At 43.4% G+C, this 21510-nt stretch overlaps 1 protein-coding gene across 1 annotated transcript in view; it reads right to left on the minus strand.

Annotated features, from left to right (window-relative positions):
- The window catches only part of LOC115135105 (protocadherin-15-like), a 265480-nt gene that overhangs the window by 88642 nt on the left and 155328 nt on the right, over nucleotides 1–21510 (minus strand). The window contains 3 exon segments of the mRNA XM_029669390.2: nucleotides 6790–6906; nucleotides 16123–16353; nucleotides 18658–18963. Of these exon segments, the coding sequence (XP_029525250.2) occupies nucleotides 6790–6906; nucleotides 16123–16353; nucleotides 18658–18963 (654 nt within the window).

The raw sequence follows: 21510 nt of genomic DNA on the forward strand, positions 1-21510 counted from the left end.
TCATTTCTGAGTGCAACAGGGTGTCAAAATGATGGTGCTGTATGGTGTAATTTCATTCCTCTGGTTTGCAGCCCGGGCAAAAGAATATAGGTATATTCCAGGAAGTCGGTGTGGAACTGCTCAGCCATGGCAAAGCCAATGAAGACAGAGACAGATAAACAGAAGGGTGAGACTGGAACAGTGTGTTGTTTAACATACTTAACAGAAATAATCATCACATTATGACAACTGTGGGAACAGAACAGATGCAACACAATCAGGTAGCTATTTTTACGAAGAGAACATTGGTTCTTGCTGGTAGTGCTGTATTTCACTATGCTGTGTAATAAACAATAGTTTGTGTAATCAGCTGTGATGCCTTAAGCGGTGGAAATCGCTGTTCTCTTAAAACAGGGGTTCTCAAAGTGGGGTCCGCAGAAGCACTGCATATACACTACACCACCAAAAGTATGTGGACACCCGCTCATCGAACATCTCATTCCAAAATCATGGGCATTAAAGGGGAATGGAAACGCTATGATTTAGAACGACGGCGAACTGTAAATCGTCATATTGGCATTGCTGCGTCACTGGCAGGAGAGAACATTTTGGAACTCACAAAAATGGCTGAATGAGTCGCTCCGAGTCTGAGAATGAAATAATGTTGTAGAGAGATGGCGGCGATACAGCACAAAATCCCAGCGGATGGTATTGCATCCAGTCAGAGGTTCCTGTCAATCTGTCTGGATGGTGACTGTATTACATCCAGTCAGAGGTTCCTGTCAATCTGTCTGGATGGTGACTGTATTACATCCAGTCAGAGGTTCCTGTCAATCTGTCTGGATGGTGGCTGTATCGCATCCAGTCAGAGGTTCCTGTCAATCTGTCTGGATGGTGGCTGTATTACATCCAGTCAGTGGTTCCTGTCAATCTGTCTGGATGGTGGCTCGCCGCCATTGGACTCTGGTGCAGTGGAAATGCGAGTGATGAATCACGCATTACCAGCTGGTAGTCCGATGGATGAATCTGGGTTTGGCGGATGCCAGGAGAACGCTTCCTACCCGAATGCATAGTGCCAACTGTAAAGTTTGGGGAGGAGGAATAATGGTCTGGGGCTGCTTTTCAAGGTTCATGCTAGGCCTCTTAGTTCAATTAAAGGGAAATCGTAACGCTACAGCATACAATGACATTCTAGACGATTCTGTGTTTCCAACTTTATGGGAATAGTTTGGGGAAGGCCCTTTCCTGTTTCGTTATGACAATGCCCTGTGCACAAAGCGAGGTCCATACAGAAATGGTTTGTAGACAACAGTGTGGAGGAACTTGATTGGCCTGCCCAGATCTCTGATCTCAACCCAATTGAACACATTTGGGATGAATTGGAAGGCCCACTGCGAGCCAGGCCTAATCGCCCAACATCAGTCCCCGACCTCACTAATGCTCTTGTGGCTGAATGGAAGCAGGTCCCCGCAGCAATGTTCCAACATCTAGTGGCAAGCCTTCCTAGAAGATTGGGAGGCTGTTCTAGCAGCATAGGGGGGTATCTCCATATTAAAGGGAAATGGAACACTTTGGGAAGTAAATCTATGTATTCAATCCATTAACACTAAACATGTGCATTTAACACAAAAACATCTCTATATTTAGTATTTTGATTGCCGACAAGGTTTATTTGAGCTATGGTCAGCGCCATTTTAAATTGCCATAGTAACGACCGGCGCCACTGGCATCACTGGCAGGAATCAGCAAATTGTCTGTGGTATTGAGAGTGAATCGAAGAACAGGATCTGCAGACAGCATTTTGCGGAGGCAGACTTCAAGATGAAGGGCACTTTTGATGCGGCAACCGGGAGTTGCCGAATGGAGAGGAGTCATAGGCCCACGTTGAAGCCCTCTGCTTGCGCCTCCGTTTGACATTTAGAGGGTTATGGTTATACCGACCGACCGTCATCAAAAGCGACTGAGCGGAGGAGGCGACGCGAGTCAATGCAATGGAGCCCCAGAGGTAACGTTAACCGGTCATGACTGTTGTTGACTAGGCTAGCGTTAGACACTGGACAACTTTGTTGCAACTCTAGTTGAAGGTAACTAGCTAATTGCGTCTGAAGTGTTTCGTGTTACACCTCCCAGCAAATAACGTTGGCAAAGCAACTCAACTGCAACTAAAATTGCAACACAGTTTATCCGTGTACTCCTGTTATTAGGTAAAGTTAGTTACTGTAGCTAGCTTCCACCTCAAATAGTCTAGTACTGTAATACATGTTGTTGACAGATTTGTTTTTGTAATGTTTTGTTAGCTCCACCTCATTAGCTAGACGGAAGTTGACATACCTAATGTTTGCTGAAGTGTGTGTGTGTGTGTGTGTGTGTGTGTGTGTGTGTGTGTGTGTTGACAAAGCATACAACAGGTAGCTTGTTAATGCCAACTGATGTGAGTTCAGTTGTCTTAACAAAACGTTTGTTTCTTTTTAAGATGACATCTTCATCCCTGAAAATGTTTTAATCCTGGAGGAGACTGTGCAGGAGGCAGGTTGTACATGCAAATACATGTTATGTCTAAGGCTATTGTCTATTTCAAGTATATGCAGTGACTCTTGAATATAACTATAGCCTAATAAATGCCTTAATTGTTTTCTACCAACAGGAAAGAACGTTTAGTACAGCATGCCAAACTGACCCCTGGGTGCCAGAGTGTTCCTGTGCTGCGGTGGAGAAGAGGTCCACCGGGACCATCACTAAAGAGCTCAGGGCCCAGCTAGATTGAGCTCACGATCATCAGTATACAAACGAGTCCTGCCCCTACAGATGGAGCTGACGGAGAGTGAGATCAGTGAACTCGCAGAATCACAATCATCACAGTGCAAACTAAGATATACTATCAATCACTTTGGGGGAGCGGGATGGTGTTCCGAAAATGGAGAAGGAGCAGGCCATTCAACAGCGAATTCAAAGATACACCCATACATAAAGGGAATCGGAGTGGAATTGTTTTTCCACTGATTTGTTTTTTTACCCGTTTCAATGGATGTGCTACCTTGTCCCGGCTCTGCTGTTTCAACTCTCTCTCTCTCAACCTATTAATGCTCAGCAATGAAAAGCAGTTACTCCTGAGGTGTTGAACTGTTGCACCCTCTGTAACCATTGTGGTTATTATTTTGATGTAAAAAAGGCTTTTGTAAAATATATTTGATTGATTGTTTGCTCTGCTGGATGCTGTGTATTCAATAACTACCTGAGTGATGGGACATTTTTTATAGTATCTGTAACATATTTTGGTGTGTATTTAATCTGCATCTTAACTTCTTAAAGTGGCAATCAGCAGTAGAAACAATAACAAAGGCACTCCCTGCTCCTCTTTTGGTAAAAAGCTAAGGGATGGGGCTGGAGAAATGTAACCACTCTCAAATTCATAGACAGGGCTATAGATGCGAAGACTGACCATCTATGACATCAAAATTCTAATATTGTTTCTATGATCTGTTTCCACTACCATGTGCCCAGTTCGCTTTGGATAAAGGCGTCTGCTAATTGGCATATATTATTAATGTCTACTTTGACTCTGACTAGCTGCCCATTGTGGTTACTATTCCTTTCCAATAGATTGCGGCCAAAGCTAGTTGAAGTCACTACTCTAGCGACAGGGGTAAGGGATTAGTGCACACTGAAAGTAGTTTTATCTTCAAAGCAAGTTTTTCTGGTTACGCTCGAACCTGTTTTTATAGTGAACAAGCTAACTAATACTATTTTTACATAAGGCGCAGGCATTAGGTCTATGTCTTACGCTAGGCTAGATTTACCAAATGAACTGGTTTTATTCAAACTTTTGCTCAATGCCTTTGCTTCTGGCTATGCACACTTTATGGAAGAAACGACACACGCAGAGACCTCGTCCAATTCTGTCTTGTGCCCATAGGGTGAGCTGGCGATAAACTGCCAGCCTATATGCTCTGCAATCAAAAAAAAGCTAAGTTAGTCTGATACCGAAACGAAATCACAATGTATTTATAAAGAGCATGCCCCATTATTGGTTAGAATGAGATTTCATGAATCATGATGCTGTCTGCGATTGGAACTCTAGTCTTCTAATCTAAAGGTAAATGTGTTACCAACGCGCCAAACAGCGCTGATGATCAACATCGTTATAGGATACTGATTATATATATTGAGCACCGACACATCCAATAAATACATCGCAACCAAGACAGATTGACAGGAACCTCTGACTGGATGTAATACAGCCACCATCCAGACAGATTGACAGGAACCACTGACTGGATGTAATACAGCCACCATCCAGACAGATTGACAGGAACCTCTGACTGGATGTAATACAGCCACCATCCAGACAGATTGACAGGAACCACTGACTGGATGTAATACAGCCACCATCCAGACAGATTGACAGGAACCACTGACTGGATGTAATACAGCCACCATCCAGACAGATTGACAGGAACCTCTGACTGGATGTAATACAGCCACCATCCAGACAGATTGACAAGAACCACTGACTGGATGTAATACAGTCACCATCCAGACAGATTGACAGGAACCACTGACTGGATGTAATACAGTCACCATCCAGACAGATTAACAGGAACCTCTGACTGGATGTAATACAGCCACCATCCAGACAGATTGACAGGAACCACTGACTGGATGTAATACAGTCACCATCCAGACAGATTGACAGGAACCACTGACTGGATGTAATACAGTCACCATCCAGACAGATTGACAGGAACCACTGACTGGATGTAATACAGCCACCATCCAGACAGATTGACAGGAACCTCTGACTGGATGTAATACAGTCACCATCCAGACAGATTGACAGGAACCACTGACTGGATGTAATACAGCCACCATCCAGACAGATTGACAGGAACCTCTGACTGGATGTAATACACCACCATCCAGACAGATTGACAGGAACCTCTGACTGAATGTAATACAGCCACCATCCAGACAGATTGACAGGAACCTCTGACTGGATGTAATACAGCCACCATCCAGACAGATTGACAGGAACCTCTGACTGGATGTAATACAGCCACCATCCAGACAGATTGACAGGAACCTCTGACTGGATGTAATACAGTCACCATCCAGACAGATTGACAGGAACCACTGACTGGATGTAATACAGTCACCATCCAGACAGATTGACAGGAACCTCTGACTGGATGTAATACAGTCACCATCCAGACAGATTGACAGGAACCACTGACTGGATGTAATACAGCCACCATCCAGACAGATTGACAGGAACTTCTGACTGGATGTAATACAGCCACCATCCAGACAGATTGACAGGAACCTCTGACTGGATGTAATACAGCCACCATCCAGACAGATTGACAGGAACCACTGACTGGATGTAATACAGCCACCATCCAGACAGATTGACAGGAACCTCTGACTGGATGTAATACAGTCACCATCCAGACAGATTAACAGGAACCTCTGACTTGATGTAATACAGCCACCATCCAGACAGATTGACAGGAACCACTGACTGGATGTAATACAGTCACCATCCAGACAGATTGACAGCAACCGAGGACACACAATCTTTGCTCTAGAAGCTTCAGAAATTGCCAGTCCCGTTCTGTGAGCTTGTGTGGACTACCAATTCACGGCTGAGACTTTGTTGCTCCTAGACGTTTCCACTTCACAATAACAGCACTTACTGTTTACCACTCTAGCAGGGCAGAAATTTGACAAACTGACTTGTTGGAAAGGTGGCATCCTAAGACGGTGCCACGTTGAAAGTCACTGAGCTCTTCATTATGGGCCATTCTACTGCAAATGTTTGTCTATGGAGATTGCATGGCCAAGTGCTCGATTTTATACACCTGTCAGCAACGAGTTTAGCTGAAATAGCCGAATCCACTCATTTGAAGGGGTGTAAAAACAGCTGCATTGGACATTTAAAAAATGTTTGGCCAAGGGATCAGTGGAATAAGTTTCTACAATTTATGTTCTTAACCCTGGGCAACATTGGCCTGGGAGGCTCATAGGGATATTGGTATCTACAGTACTCCACCAATAATTTAAGCTTTAAAACTGCAGTTCTCTCTGCCTCATGGAAAAATTGTAGAATTTCAGGATATTAATGTTAAAGCTGCAACAAGAAAATATATCTCAGCCCCATTATTTATTGAAAACTGAAAAAGAGGCGGGCCATTAAAATATTCCTTCCCAGGGTCCGAGACCGGGTTCAACTGGCAATGCACTGCCAAGGTCATAGTAAAACCAAAGACAGTACAGAATGAAGAAACGGTTTCTCCAATAGAAATCCCTGATCACACTTGTAGGCGATGTCATGGGAACGTTGGCTATCTAAGCTCATGCGCAGAAGCATGTCATCAGGTGTAACGGTCGTCTTGCACCGAACAGCACATTTGCAGGCCGAAAATGAATATTTTCACGAGGTTGGAGTAATAACATGTTCAACTACTTAAGACATTGACTCGAATCTAGGTTGTGCCTTTAGCTTGAGAAAATGAACAAATAAGGAAGCATTTTTTATTTCTCTCATTGACACTGGCCTGGTCTGCTTGATCTGTTTCACAAGTGTTCCCGGAAGTATTGTGATTGTTGCGCCTCTGGGTTTAGAAACTCCTTGGATTATATATTTTTATCTCACTTGAGTTGTGTTCTAATTATGAGGGGTTCCCTGATGAATTTGCTATCACAAAAGGGGTCCCCGGCCCCAAAAAGTTTTTAAAAAACGTTGTTTTATAAAACCAATACATATTAATCTTGATATGAATCATCAGTCACAGAGAGATCAGTGAAACTCACAGGAGGGTCTTGGTCCTCAGCGAACACAGTGGCGATGACCGTTCCCTTCTCTGCGTTGGGGGCCACCAGGCCCTTGTACAGCGCTTGGCTAAACACCGGAGAGAAGTCATTCATATCCTGTAAATAAAAAGAAAAGGAATAGATACATAAAGTACTGTAGTCTACTATGAATGTAAAATTTTACATTTTTGTATCCCCAACACTTAAAAAACAAAAAAGAGAAAGTTGGTCAATTAATTTTATACACTGTGATTGGAAGTGCTATCTGCAAGTCTAGCTGACAAAGTTCTGTGGGAGCATTATTATGTGAATTAATGCCACAAGATACTTAATTCCAAATAATGGAAATGTTGAGGAAACCAAGGAAATTGGCCTTTGCAAGATGTGTATGGTCCCAGGCGTTGCTCTAGGACAGTGGTACATATTTCATATCTGATTGTAAACTCATTCGTTTCAAGTTTCACTATTTTTATGTTACGTGCACACGTACAGTAAAATCCCTTTCCTGCAAGCTCCAAACCCAACATTACAGTGATCAATATTAACGTAGCACTAAAAATAACAAGGTAGAACAAAAACAAAAACTGAACTGTAAACTGTACCGAACGTCAACTTAAACGTATTGAAGAACGATCTGGCCTAAATGGCCATGTACTCTCTAGGTTTCTTCCTTTCTATGGTTTTTCCTAACCTCTGTGCATCTACAATGCTTGCTCTTTGACTTAAATTGAATTATTTTGCTGCTATATAGTTCGCTACATACTTCAGTCAAAAGTAAGGAGGTTGTAAAAAACAAAGTGATCAGCGATCGGATTATCTCCAACCAATCAGAGTATCAAAGCCAATTACGAATGTTCAATACGCAACCGTTCTAGTAAATGGCTCAATCCATTGGTTTCTGAGAACAATCAGAATGGCTAGAATGTTTTTCTGTTCTAGAAATCATCGGGAAAGTACTCAGATTCAGACAATGCGGAGAAGAAATGAACATCCGTGGCTATTATATAATTGGACCATTTTCCTGTCCTGCTAAGCATTCAAAGTGTAACGAGTACTTTTAGGTGTCAGGGAAAAAGTATGGCATAAAAGTAAAGTATTTTCTTTAGGAATGAAGTGAAGTAAATGTAAAAGTTGTAAAAAATAAAAATAGTAAAGTAAACTACAGATACCCCCCAAAAAAATTAAGTATACTTGAAAGTATTTTTACTTAAGTACTTTACATCACTGCTCATTTGAAATAATTAACACACTGCCACGTAGGGCTGCCTGATATGGTCAAATAATTTAGGATTTATTTTTAACCAAATGTTGCAATTGCAAATTGACTTAGAATTAGAGCAAAACTGTAGTAATCATGGAAATAGAATGACTATTCTAATTCTATAGTTAGAATATAATAGTGTGCACTTTGAATAGTGTTGTTTAAGATGACAATTAATTAAAATGCCAGGGAGGAGTTATTGTGACAGGGTAGGAACTAAAGTGTTGATAGGTGTTTTCTAGGGGACCCTATAATCGTATAATTCTTCATGTAGCTAACGTATTCTTGCTTTGCATATTCCTCATTGATTTAGAAGAATCATAAAACACGGGACGAGATGTTAAAAACTGTCCATTGTGCCAATAGATGGAATGCACTCACATGAGATTTGCCGTGATGTTGACAGAGTGGCATGGGAGGTTTATTTCTTAGACTGGGGTAAGATGTCAATTTTGGGACACATCCTCAGTAGTGTGCCTTCGAATCAGTGGGTTTTTCGGCCTTTAATCACTAAACACCCTCATCAAAGGTGGCCAGCTAAAGGGTAATCAAGCCTTAGCTTGTGTCCCATGCCCAATTAAGATGTCCCACGGGACTATGCAAGGCAGGGGCGTCCTCTTCCCTGAGCCAGCCATACAGCTGACCGCATACCTCATATGCCCTCCTCAAGTTGGAGGGATCTGAATTGGGTTCTCAGGTGGGGGTGGGGGGTCATGAAGTTATAGCCCAGCAAGGGTCCTTCCGTTTGATCCAGATCCACTGGCTGCCTCTTTCAGCTGCTTGAGAAACTGCTCTGACGGTCTGCCGCAGAGCCTGTCCATGGATTCCAAGTTCTTTCAGCAACCTGATGATGGAAGAAGCCACGAATCCTCTGCATCCCACTTCAACTGGCCAGACCTTTGCATTCCAGCCACGCTGAGTTGCGTCTGCTGCCAACTCTGTGTAACGCAGTTTCTTACGCTCGTAGGCCTCTTCAACAGAGTTTTCCCACGGGACTGTGAGCTCTATGATGTACACAGCCTTTCGTGAAGGGGACCAGAATACCATGTCTGGCCTAAGGTTGGTAGAAGCAATCTCTGGTGGAAAAATGAGTTGCTGGCCATTATTGACAAGCATCTTCCAGTCCCGGGCCATGGCTAGGTGTCCAGTTTCTGGCTTTGTAGGAGGATACTTGGGCTTTTTCTGTCCCTCCCGGATGAATGTTGTTGTTTTGACGGGATTGCTTGTTTTTGGAGGTAATGAATTGGTTGCACTCCTCTTGGTCTCAAGTGCTGCAGCCAGGCTCTTGAGGACCTGATTGTGCCTCCAGGTGTAGCGGCCTTGTGAGAGGCTGGTCTTGCAACCTGTCATTATATGCCTGAGAGTCGCTGGAGCTGGGCAGAGGGGGCAGGTCGAGTCCTCGCCATACCATTGATGTAGATTTTTTGGTGATGGAAGCACATCATAAACAGCTCTTATGATGAAGCTGATGTTGCTTGCCTCCATTTGCCAAAGCTCACTCCAGTTGATCTTTCTCCTCTCCAGGCCTTCCCACCATTGCCCTTGTTTAGCAAGAGAGACAGCCTTTGCACTTCTTGCAGTCTCCTCCTGTCTGCGCACCTCCTCGACCACCAGCTTCCTGCGTTCAGATGTTGTTGCCTTATGGAACGTTGGTTTGCTTGCTGCCAGGCCAAAGCCTCCTCTTCCATGCTGGATATTCCCCACAATGTCTTGGTGTCTCAGGGCTGATGTTGCTTGCTGCACAGCCTTGGATGATGTCCATTTCCGTCCAGTTTGTAGGAGAGGTGCAGCCTTGCTAATGGTCTGGTCTTTGGAGTCCTTCAATGTCATCTGAAGTCTTACTTTAGAGCACTTGTACTCCTCCGTTAGACTTGTAAGAGGTAGTTCAAGGACCCCTTTGCCATACAGGCCGATGTTACTCAGGCATCGTGGGACACCCAGCCATTTCTTCACGTATGAGGTAATGGTTCGCTCCATCTTCTCCACTGTTGTTATTGGGACCTCATAGACGGTGAGTGGCCACATTACCCGGGAGAAGTCCACCCGGGAGAAGTCCAAACTGTAGGCACCAAAGCTTGAGCCTCCCAGGCAGTAGGGTCTTGTTGATGCTCTCAAGACCGTGGATTTATATTAAGAAGCAACGGCAGATGTCCTGCCTTACTTGCTGCACTTGATCTTTATCCCGGAGGAGCTCACTTAGCGTTATAAAAATTGACATTACCATCTACCCAGGCTCTTGATGGGTTGCTCAGACACCGTTGGTAGATACTGTTGCACAAACAACATGCTGATTTAGGTCTACACCATCACTGGTATCAGGCTGTATTAGCTCTTACTCAGTACATTTATTAGTTAGCTAGCTAGCTCTTAGCATTAGCGGCTAACAATTAGCGTCTCACAAGATTTTGGGCAACTTGCTAAGAAAAGACAAACTAGCTGTTTGCTGATGTATGAAACACAAGCTAATAGTGTCATTATAGAACGCTAGTGGATTTATATTAAGAAGCAACGTGAAAACTAAACTAAAGACAAACCCTTTAATGAGTAGGTGTGTGCAAACTTTTGACTGGTACTGTATATTTGCAAACATATCTAAAAACCTGTATTCCTTTTGTCAATATGGGATACTGTGTGTAGATTGATGAAAAAAATTAATTTAATCAATTTCAGAATAATAATGTAACGTCACAAAATGTGGAAAAATTCAAGAGGTCTGAATATTTTCCCGAATGCACTGTACATATACAATTAAAGATCTTGAACAACACATTGATTCATATGATATATAACAACATTTCTGATGATATGGTTGAAGTGGGCCGGTGCTGACCTGCAGAGAGAAGAGCCTTTGACACAAGTGCCCTTGAACAAACCATCTGATTTAACCACACCTAGAGGATCTTATTGTGAAAGGAAAAGACTCATTCACAGACACGTGTCCAGTCCATCTATATGCAGCTTGTGTTCTGTTGAGCTGACAAACAGTGATTCAGTGCTTCTGCTTTCAATAACAAAGTCTTGCCATGGTGTTGTCCTCTGTTTGTAGAGGTGGAGAATACACACACACACACACACACACAAGCACGCTCTATCAGCTTCTACCGTGTGTTTTCAGAAAGGGTGAGAAACGTTTGTGAGTTACACACACACACACACACAAGCACGCTCTATCAGCTTCTACCGTGTGTTTTCAGAAAGGGTGAGAAACGTTTGTGAGTTACACACACACACACACACAAGCACGCTCTATCAGCTTCTACCGTGTGTTTTCAGAAAGGGTGAGAAAAGAGGGAAATGTTTGCGAGTTTATTTCTCAACCCAAGGACACAGGTAGACTACACAATCTCACCGCGAGGTCTTCCATGGAAACGAAACCTTTCTAAAAACAAACACAAGAACAAATTAAATGCAAAAGACTTAAAAAGCCTTGGCAGGTGTAATATGGAGGGAGGAAGGAAGGAATGGCATTGTGCCTCCTCCATCTCCACTCCTAGGAACCCAGTGTGAATACATTCGTCCCGCCTTAATCCATGTTGGCCCTATCAAAAAGCTGCCAGCAGGATGTGATCCTATCAAACACTGTTCCTGGGTGACTATAAGGAAACTGCATCAAACTGTCCTTATCGAAGGACAAACTCACTCTACAGCTAGGATGGGCCTGCACAGGAACAACTTGAAGGACCAAGCTTCCCTTGCCATCCTGGCAGTATTGTGAATGCAGAGTGGAAGTCAGCGGATCTGCCATCGGGCTAAATAAAACCCACATACATCCTGAAAAAGCAAATGCACTGTTTTCTGTCCAACTCAGTGGGTGAAGTGTGAGACCAGGGGATGTTCTATATCATGAATATAGTCACAGTTAAAAGGTGTTGTTACACATGCACACACTCACGTACACACACACACATACACACAAACAGAGCGAGACACAGTGTGCCAAAACAGGAGGCGTTTAATCCCTTAGTTTCGATTGAGCGGCTAATCTCATGAAAGGTTGGAAAGGGAACGCATGCGTCTGGAAATCCTCACATAATTGCAGTCACAAAGCTAATGAGTCATTCAGCCCTGGAATAGCACCGGGCTAACACGACCGCTAGAAAGCCACACTGGCTTTGGATATGTGCTCAGCCTTGGATCAGCCATAACAAAAACACAATCAGGACAGCAATTCAAGGGTCTCCTAGCTGGCCTATCTGAATGATGCCATCAATAAATTGAGTTCACAGCATATACAGTGGGGCAAAAAAGTATTTAGTCAGCCACCCATTGTGCATGTTCTCCCACTTAAACAGATGAGAGAGGCCTGTAATTGTCATCATAGGTACACTTCAACTATGACAGACAAAATGAGAAAAAAAATCCAGAAAATCACATTGTAGAATTTTTAATGAATTTATTTGCAAATTATGGTGGAAAATAAGTATTTGGTCAATAGCAAGTTTATCTCAATGCTTTGTTATATACCCTTTGTTGGCAATGACAGAGGTCAAACGTTTTCTGTAAGTCTTCACAAGGTTTTCACACACTGTTGCTGGTATTTTGGCCCATTCCTCCATGTAGATCTCCTATAGAGCAGTGATGTTTTGGGGCTGTTGCTGGGCAACACAGACTTTCAACTCCCTCCAAAGATGTTCTATGCTATGGTGTTGAGATCTGGAGATCTAGGCCACTCCAGGATCTTGAAATGCTTCTTACGAAGCCACTCCTTCATTGCCCGGGCAGTGTGTTTGGGATCATTGTCATGCTTGTCATGCTGAAAGACCCAGTCACGTTTCATCTTCAATGCCCTTGCTGATGGAAGGAGGTTTTCACTCAAAATCTCACTATACATGGCCTCATTCATTCTTTCCTTTACACAGATCAGTCGTCCTGGTCCCTTTGCAGAAAAACAGCCCCAAAGCATGATGTTTCCACCCCCATGCCTCACAGTAGGTATGGTGTTCTTTGGATGCAACTCAGCATTCTTTGTCCTCCAAACACGACGAGTTGAGTTTTTACCAAAAAGTTATATTTTGGTTTCATCTGACCATATGACATTCTACCAATCTTCTTCTGGATCATTCAAATGCTCTCTAGCAAACTTCAGACGGGCCTGGACATGTACTGGCTTAAGCAGGGGGACACGTCTGGCACTGCAGGATTTGAGTCCCTGGCGGCGTAGTGTGTTACTGATGGTAGGCTTTGTTACTTTGGTTCCAGCTCTCTGCAGGTCATTCACTAGGTTCCCCCATGTGGTTCTGGGATTTTTGCTCACCGTTCTTGTGATCATTTTGACCCCACGGGGTGAGATCTTGCATGGAGCCCCAGATCGAGGGAGATTATCAGTGGTCTTATATGTCTTCTATTTCCTAATAATTGCTGCCACAGTTGATTTCTTCAAAACAAGCTGCTTACCTATTGCAGATTCAGTCTTCCCAGCCTGGTGCAGGTCTACAGTTTTGTTTCTGGTGTCCTTTGACAGCTCTTTGGTCTTGGCCATAGTGGAGTTTGGAGTGTGACTGTTTGAGGTTGTGGACAGGTGTCTTTTATACTGATAACAAGTTCAAACAGGTGCCATTAATACAGGTAACGAGTGGAGGACAAAGGAGCCTCTTAAAGAAGACGTTACAGGTCTGTGAGAGCCAGAAATCTTGCTTGTTTGTAGGTGACCAAATACTTATTTTCCACCATAATTTGAAAATAAATTCATTAAAAATCCTACAATGCGATTTTCTGGATTTTTTTTTAATTTTGTCTGTCATAGTTGAAGTGTACCTATGATGAAAATTACAGGCCTCTCTCATCTTTTTAAGTGGGAGAACTTGCACAATGGGTGGCTGATCACATCACCTCTTGAAGAGCATAGTCAGAACTATAAATCACCGATTATTCCTTGCAAAAACATTGCGCATATTTAGCTCTATCATCAGAGTTATGCAGCAAGTAACTAAATGCTTTTAATGATCAGTAAGCATCAATTGATCGTGTAATTTAACAGGCAAAGTACTTTAGCTCTACATGAATAGCAGTCATGGTATTATGTCATTATATACTGTGAACTCAATTTAATGATCACCTCATTCAGATAGGCCAGCTAAGAGACTTTTGAATTGCAGTCCTGATTGTGTCTTTGTTATGGCTGATCCAAGGCTGAGCACATATCCAGAGCCACTCTGCCTGCTGCCCTTAGACTTCACATCACTTATTTAACAATCACTTGAAAATGACACGTACGTCAAATTGAACGCTCTGCACCGTAGTGTGACATTTTATTGATAACGACCTATATCTCGTCTAAAGATAACTGTAACTACTGCTCCTGGCACTGAAACAGTATTGCTTTGTTGCCTTTTGCCAGTACTACTTCTGCCGGAGACCATGAGGTGAAAGGATTTGGAAACATAAAGTGTTTATTCATCCTAATCAAAGGAGTTGACTAACTCCAGCACACCTTCCTCAGTAACTGCAGAGCAGGAGACACACAGTGAATAAAGCGTTATGCCGACTATGACTATCACTTCTACAGTGCTGGTTCTATGGATCCTTCACCATCACTGATGGTCCTTAGGGACTATGATGGTACATACTATTGCGAAATGTAAAGCAACAAGTGCTTTTTCCTTGATGAGGGCTATAACTCGTTTATTCTTCAAGCACTAGCCTACTTGTCACCACCATGAGTGGAAACAAGTGAGAGTGAAGTAACAGGGACAATGTTTTTCACCAAGTAAATGTACACATACTCAGAATTGTAGAAGGTGATATGGTGCTGCTGGTGATAGACACATTTAGAGAAAGACAACGTAGTTTAAACAAAGTTTACATACATTATACACAACAAGGTAGAGTGAGTATAGCTATAACAGAATGAGCTAATATACAGTGTTTATACAGTTGATATACAGCAAATGTACAAACTGACGGAGGCGCAACTCAATATTAGGAAGGTGTTCCTAATGTTTGGTATACTCAGTGTGTCTAAATGCAGAGAAATGGACAGAGTGCAATGCATTATAGTGCAGTTATTTTGTGTACAGTTCAGAGATGTCTTGATGCGTGTGCAGCATAGAGTGCATATTCCCTTTAGTCTCTATAGGCCAGATGGCCAGTTGGTGAGGGCCACTATTCAGGTAATGGGAGGTTTTGACCTGAACCGCCTGCCAGAGGTGAATTTTTTGGAGGAGGGAGTGACCGGGGTTGGAAGGGTCACCCTGAGCCGATGACCCTCTCTGTAGACAGGACAATGCATTGCAGTTTACCCTTGCAGGGGCAGGGGCAGACCCAAACAAGATGGTGATGGAGGAGGTGAGGATTGACTCAACGATTGATGGGTAAAACAGGATCAAGATTGAATGGGAGATGTTAAATTTTGTTTTTAGCTGCGGCAAGTAGTACATCCGCTGGTGTGCCTTATTGGTGACCGCTGTGATGTTAACCTCCCACTTGAGGTTGTGGGAGATGATGGTCCCCAGGAATTTGAATGATTCAGCAATGCTACAGTAACAGCTGAGCCATCAATCTCAAGGGGGAGAGATGGTGAGGGGCATTTTCTGAAGTCAACTACCATTTCCACAGTTTTGTCTGTGTTGTATTCCAGTTTATTGCGACTGCACCAGGCCATTAGCCGGTCGACCTCTCCACGTTGGTAGTGTCATCTGTAAACTTGAGTAGTTTGACAGATGCGTTGTTGGAGGTGCAGTCATTGATGTAGAATGAGTAGATTAGAGGTGAGAGCATGCATCCTTGCAGCATTCCGGTGCTAAGGGATAAAGAGTCCGAAAGGTGTTTTCCCAGCTTCACATGTTGCGTCCTGTTGGTCAGGAAGTCAGTGATCCACTGACAGATGGAGCTGGACACGTTCAGCTGGGAGAGTTTGTATTGTAGCAGTTATGGGTATTGAACGCAGAGATAAAGTCCACAAACAATATCTTTGCATATGTCTATGGGTTATCGAGGTGCTTAAGGATGTAGTGTAGGCCCCTGTTAACAACATAGTCCATAGACCTGTTTACTCTGTAGGCGAACTGCAGTGGGTCACACAGTGGGAGGGGGGAGTGAATACACAGTGAATACAGAGCTTCAGCTGGTCTTACCGTGATCCGAACAGTGACGGTGGCCTCGCCGGGGGGCATTGTCCCTGCCTGGTCCACGGCCTCCACCTGGAAGGTATAGTTGGTCCCCATGCCCATACTAGCCAGGTCCTCAAAGTCCAGCGTCTGCAGGACCAACAGCTCGCCCGAGATCGGGTTCACTGAGAAAAGCTTCCTGGCCTCCGCAGATTTGATACGGTATGTTATGTTAGAGAACAGGTCTGCATCCACCGCCTGTGACAGAGGGAGAGAGATGAGAGACAGACAGACAGACAGACAGACAGACAGACAGACAGACAGACAGACAGACAGACAGACAGACAGACAGACAGACAGACAGACAGACAGACAGACAGACAGACAGACAGACAGACAGACAGACAGACAGACAGACAGACAGGGATGGAGGGACTGAAGTCGCAATGAAATGAGAAATGGTATAGGTGTTGGCTATATTCAGTGAATGCTAATTTGTTTAAACAGTGTAAAGTGCTTCTACTATGTATAAATGTAATACAATTAATACAGGCACTGATCAAATGAATCCAAAGGAAATTGTTTAGTTGGCCCTTTATAAGTAAAATGATTAAGATCAAAGGAGGAGTTATGCTAGCGGCAGAGAAATATGATTATAGAAATGCATGTACACAAACACACACACACACAAACACAGCAACCAAAATCCTGATTAGAAAAGATATCCAACCGACACCTGAGAATAAAAAGTCAATGCCGATCTGTGGGAGTGAGAATCTTTCAGGTGGAAGGCTTTGATGTGGAGATGTGACGGAAGTAACAATATACAACAAAATAAAAAGATAAAATACATTTATAAATAAATAGAAAAGAGAACACATATAATCCCTCCAGAGGAGAGAGGCGGGGATCAGAGATTCATCTGCCTGCAATGGCTGTCTGTCACTGGGCCTTCTTTACAGACAGGTGTCACTCCCACTACCAACCCCATCCCTGTCTGCTTCTGTTCTGGCTGAAGATGTTGTTCGTTTTTCTTGGGAGATTAGTGTTGTCACGGTTGCAGGTGTCAGTCACTCATCCACTCCCCCCTCCCTTGCATTATTCCCTTGTGAGTTGAGTAATATGTCACTCAGAATAGGTCTACAATTACTTCCCCTCTGCCCCGGCTTTGCTTTGGTGCTCGCTTGGGTATTCCCATGGTTCTCTTCCTCAGCACACACTACAAGAGGATATGCTTGACAGTAGGGCTGCACGATTAATCAAATTCAGATTGAAATTGCGATAATGATAGATCAATATTCATATCGCAAGAGGCTGCGATTATCTCTTTGACGCTCAGTTAATACAACAAAAACTAGACTACGGCCCTCCTACAATGAGATCCGCTAGACTCCGTTCATTCACTCCCTACATGCATAGAGGATGCTGACCAATCACATTTGCATTGCATGCACATGCTGGCCAATCACAAGCGTCCCCGCTTAGAGGGTGCAGTTAGATGCTGATGAGGAGAGGAAGGGCTGAGTGCTGCTAGTGCTAACAAAAAAACATCCCGCAGACAAATAAGAATATAACACATAGCCAAAGACATGATTCCTATTTGCAGAGTCAACAAAGATGGCGTCAAGAAGATGATTAACAAGCTGGACAGGAGATGCAAGATTCCATCTCATACATATGTTTCCCAAGTCACAATCCCAACACTGTATAGCAAAATTAAGGGAGAAGTTGAAACAGAGCACACACATGTTGATTATTACTTGACTACAACATACATTTGGAAGTAGAACAGCCGAGCCCTAAATTAGTTTGACAGTACACTATATTGATGAGATGTTTCAACTGAAAGGTCGGTGCTTGGAAACATCATAGGCCAGAAGATCACACAGGATAAAACATTGCTCTGGGTTTGTGTGAAACTTTAATTGCCTGGGTCGGAATTCATAATCGCAATATCCGTCAAAAAAAAGGCACAATTATACATTTTGTCCAAATCGTGCAGCCCTACTTGACAGTGTCGAATCTACCTGAGACACCTTCCATCAAGTTCCAAGGCGCTCAGGGTTTATCAAGCATTACATTATCGTTTGTCAAGAGAGGGATTTTTTTTTTTTTTACCCCTTAAGCCTGATTCAGAGCTTTGATGAGAAACTGGCTTTTAGTCTTACTCCATTTGAGACTTAAGACACCCAGAGAGTTCTTACAGACCAGACTCCTCAGATAGTAAAATATAAGTGTTTTACCCTCCATTGTGTGTGTGAAACACTAAAGAGCCTGGAAGCTTATGGCAGTTGAAATGGAGGCCAAATCGCCTGATAGCTGTAGACGCTTTGACGTTAAATGATGTTAAAGGGGGCATTTAATAGTCAAGCTGTTTGAAGCCGTTACTGTTCTGTGCAAGGCCTGGCAGAGAGAGGGAGAGAAACCACAGATCCCCCTCCCCCACATCCACACTTACACTGAGTATCAGAACCACAATGCTCATTAATCACACAAATACTCAGTGTAGCTGTAGGACGCACACGAAGGCATGTGCACACGCACACACAAACACACACTTACACTGAGGCGCAGCACCACGGTACCCACAGGGCTGTTCTCTGGAACATTGACCACGTAGGTCTTCTGGGAAAACTCTGGGCTGTTGTCATCGATGTCTGTCACCTGGACAGAGAGGGTGAAGGTGGTCCTGCGGGGGTCCACCGCTCCGTCTGAGGCCTCCACTATGAGGTCATACTGACTCCTGACCTCTCGGTCCAGAGGCACCACGGTGGATATGCTGCCGTTCTCAGTGATGGTGAAAAGACCTGGGTGGTTGACTATCTTGTAGCGCACCAGACCATTAGCCCCTGCATCTGGATCTGTGGCCTGCAGTGGAGGAGGAAAACATAGTAGATTCAATTTGTGGAGTGAGGAAGAGAAACAGGCAAATAATGGAAATACTTAAGCAGTAAGGTACAAGGGGTTGTGCTCTATCATGAATACATATAGTCACAGTTAAAACGCACACACCTCAAAATTAGTACTGTACATCTAAAAATTACTTAACTGACATGGTTCTCATTCAAACCCAGTGTTCATTTCAAATCTCATTTTCTCTTCACATTGAGATTAGTGTCTCTGTCACAGACTCATGACTAATCATCAGCAAGTTCAAAAGGCCAGAAGCCTCTTCCGTAAAAGTCTGATTTTCAACAAAGGGAATTCCTTGAATGCTAAATCACGTTCCAGAAACGTACACTTCATTCTTTATTCAGCAAAAAAGAAGGAAAGGTTGAAAAACCCCAGAACAGGGTACATTTTGAGGATCCTTCAGGGTAGACAGAAAGTTAGTTGATTAACAAATTCTAAATCCCTCATGAATATGCCAGCTCATGAGTATGCCAGCGTGTGTCAGTGTGTGCTATCTTGTGTGTGTGTGTGTGTGTGTGTGTGTGTGTGTGTGTGTGTGTGTGTGAGAGAACCTGACTGCATGATTTTTGTGTGTAAAGAGCAGGCACTAATTCCTTTCTGTTGTAATCATGGTAACAAGGAAAGAGAGAGAGGGAGTGATAGAAATAGAGAGCGAGAGAGGTGGGGAAGGCTTTGAAATCTGACCCTGCTCCTGACTGAGTTCTTGATCTCGGCTATGAAAGGACAGAGTAGCACAGAGAGTAAAAAAGGGAAATTAAAAAGGGAGAGGGTTTAGGTGGAGTAAGGGTGCTTTACCGTAATTTTGTATTACACAGAGAGCCAGATAGATGCTCAAAGCCAAGGCTAAAGATTGAGCCCTGACGTTAAGCCTTCAGAAAACAGAAGAACAACATGTCAATTGAAATGTGCAAACATTACTGGGCAATGAGTTGACATCATTATGAACCTCACGCCTCACAGGCTTAATTCCTTTAATACATACTAAATGTATCAATTAATAATTAGGAATATTTTAACAGCCTGCCATGGACTAGAAACACACACAAGCTCACTTTAGCACCGCAGGGCTGATTACCGGCTGTTTTTTATGAACTTAAGGTAGCCGAGCATTCATTGTCTCTCAGATCCATTAAAAGTTCATTAGGCTGCATTTACACAGGCAGTCAATTTCTGATATTTTGCACAATTATGGGCAAAAGAGCTGATCTGATTTGTCAAAACACCAAAAAGATCAGAATTGGGCTGCCTGTGCAAACGCAGCCTTAGGCTAGTGTGGAAACTTCACTTTTGTGTATGCTAGGTGAGTGTGGATAAGTATAGAATCTACACTATGTGGATGCATAAATACCTTTTGGCTAATACCTGATACAAAAAGGTAGGCCTACATACAGTATGCATGCTTGTGAATGACAAAGAAACTAGCAATGTAATTATCATCACATCATTACGTTATCAAATCATATCCAATTTTATTTGTCACATACACATGGTTAGCAGATGTTAATGTGAGCGTAGCGAAATGCTTGTGCTTCTAGTTCCGACAATGTAGTAATAAGCAACGAATGAGTGATGGTACAGAACAGCATAGGCAAGATGCAGTAGATGGTATCGAGTACAGTATATACATATGAGATGAGTAATGTAGGGTATGTAAACATTATATTAAGTGGCATTGTTTAAAGTGGCTAGTGATACATTTCCTCACACTCAACGTCAACAAAACAAAGGAGATGATTGTGGACTTCAGGAAACAGCAGAGAGAGCACCCCCCTATCCACATCGATGGGACAATAGTGGAGAGGTTAGTATGTTTTAAGTTCCTCGGCGTACACATAACGGACAAACTGAATTGGTCCACCCACACTGACAGCATTGTGAAGAAGGCGCAGCAGCGCCTCTTCAACCTCAGGAGGCTGAAGAAATTTGGCTTGTCACCAAAAGCACTCACAAACTTCTACAGATGCACAATCGAGAGTATCCTGTCGGGCTTATCACCGCCTGGTACGGCAACTGCTCCGCCCACAACCGTAAGGCTCTCCAGATGGTAGTGAGGTCTGCACAACGCATCACCGGGGGCAAACTACCTGCCCTCCAGGACACCTACACCACCCGATGTCACAGGAAGGCCATAAAGATCATCAAGGCCAACAACCACCCGAGCCACTGCCTGTTCACCCCGCTATCATCCAGAAGGCGAGGTCAGTACAGGTGCATCAAAGCAGGGACCGAGAGACTGAAAAACAGCTTCTATTTCAAGGCCATCAGACTGTTAAACAGCCACCACTAGCATTGAGTAGCTGCTGCCAACATACTGACTCAACTCCAACTCACTTTAATAATGGAAATTGATGTCAAAAATGTATCACTAGCCACTTTAAATAATGCCACTTAATATAATGTTTACATACCCTACAGTACTCATCTCATATGTATATACTGTACTCTATATCATCTACTGCATCTTGCCATCTTTATGTAATACATGTATCACTAGCCACTTTA

The sequence above is a fragment of the Oncorhynchus nerka genome, linkage group LG10 (genome assembly GCF_034236695.1).
Source record: "Oncorhynchus nerka isolate Pitt River linkage group LG10, Oner_Uvic_2.0, whole genome shotgun sequence".
Classification (NCBI taxonomy): Eukaryota; Metazoa; Chordata; class Actinopteri; order Salmoniformes; family Salmonidae; genus Oncorhynchus; species Oncorhynchus nerka.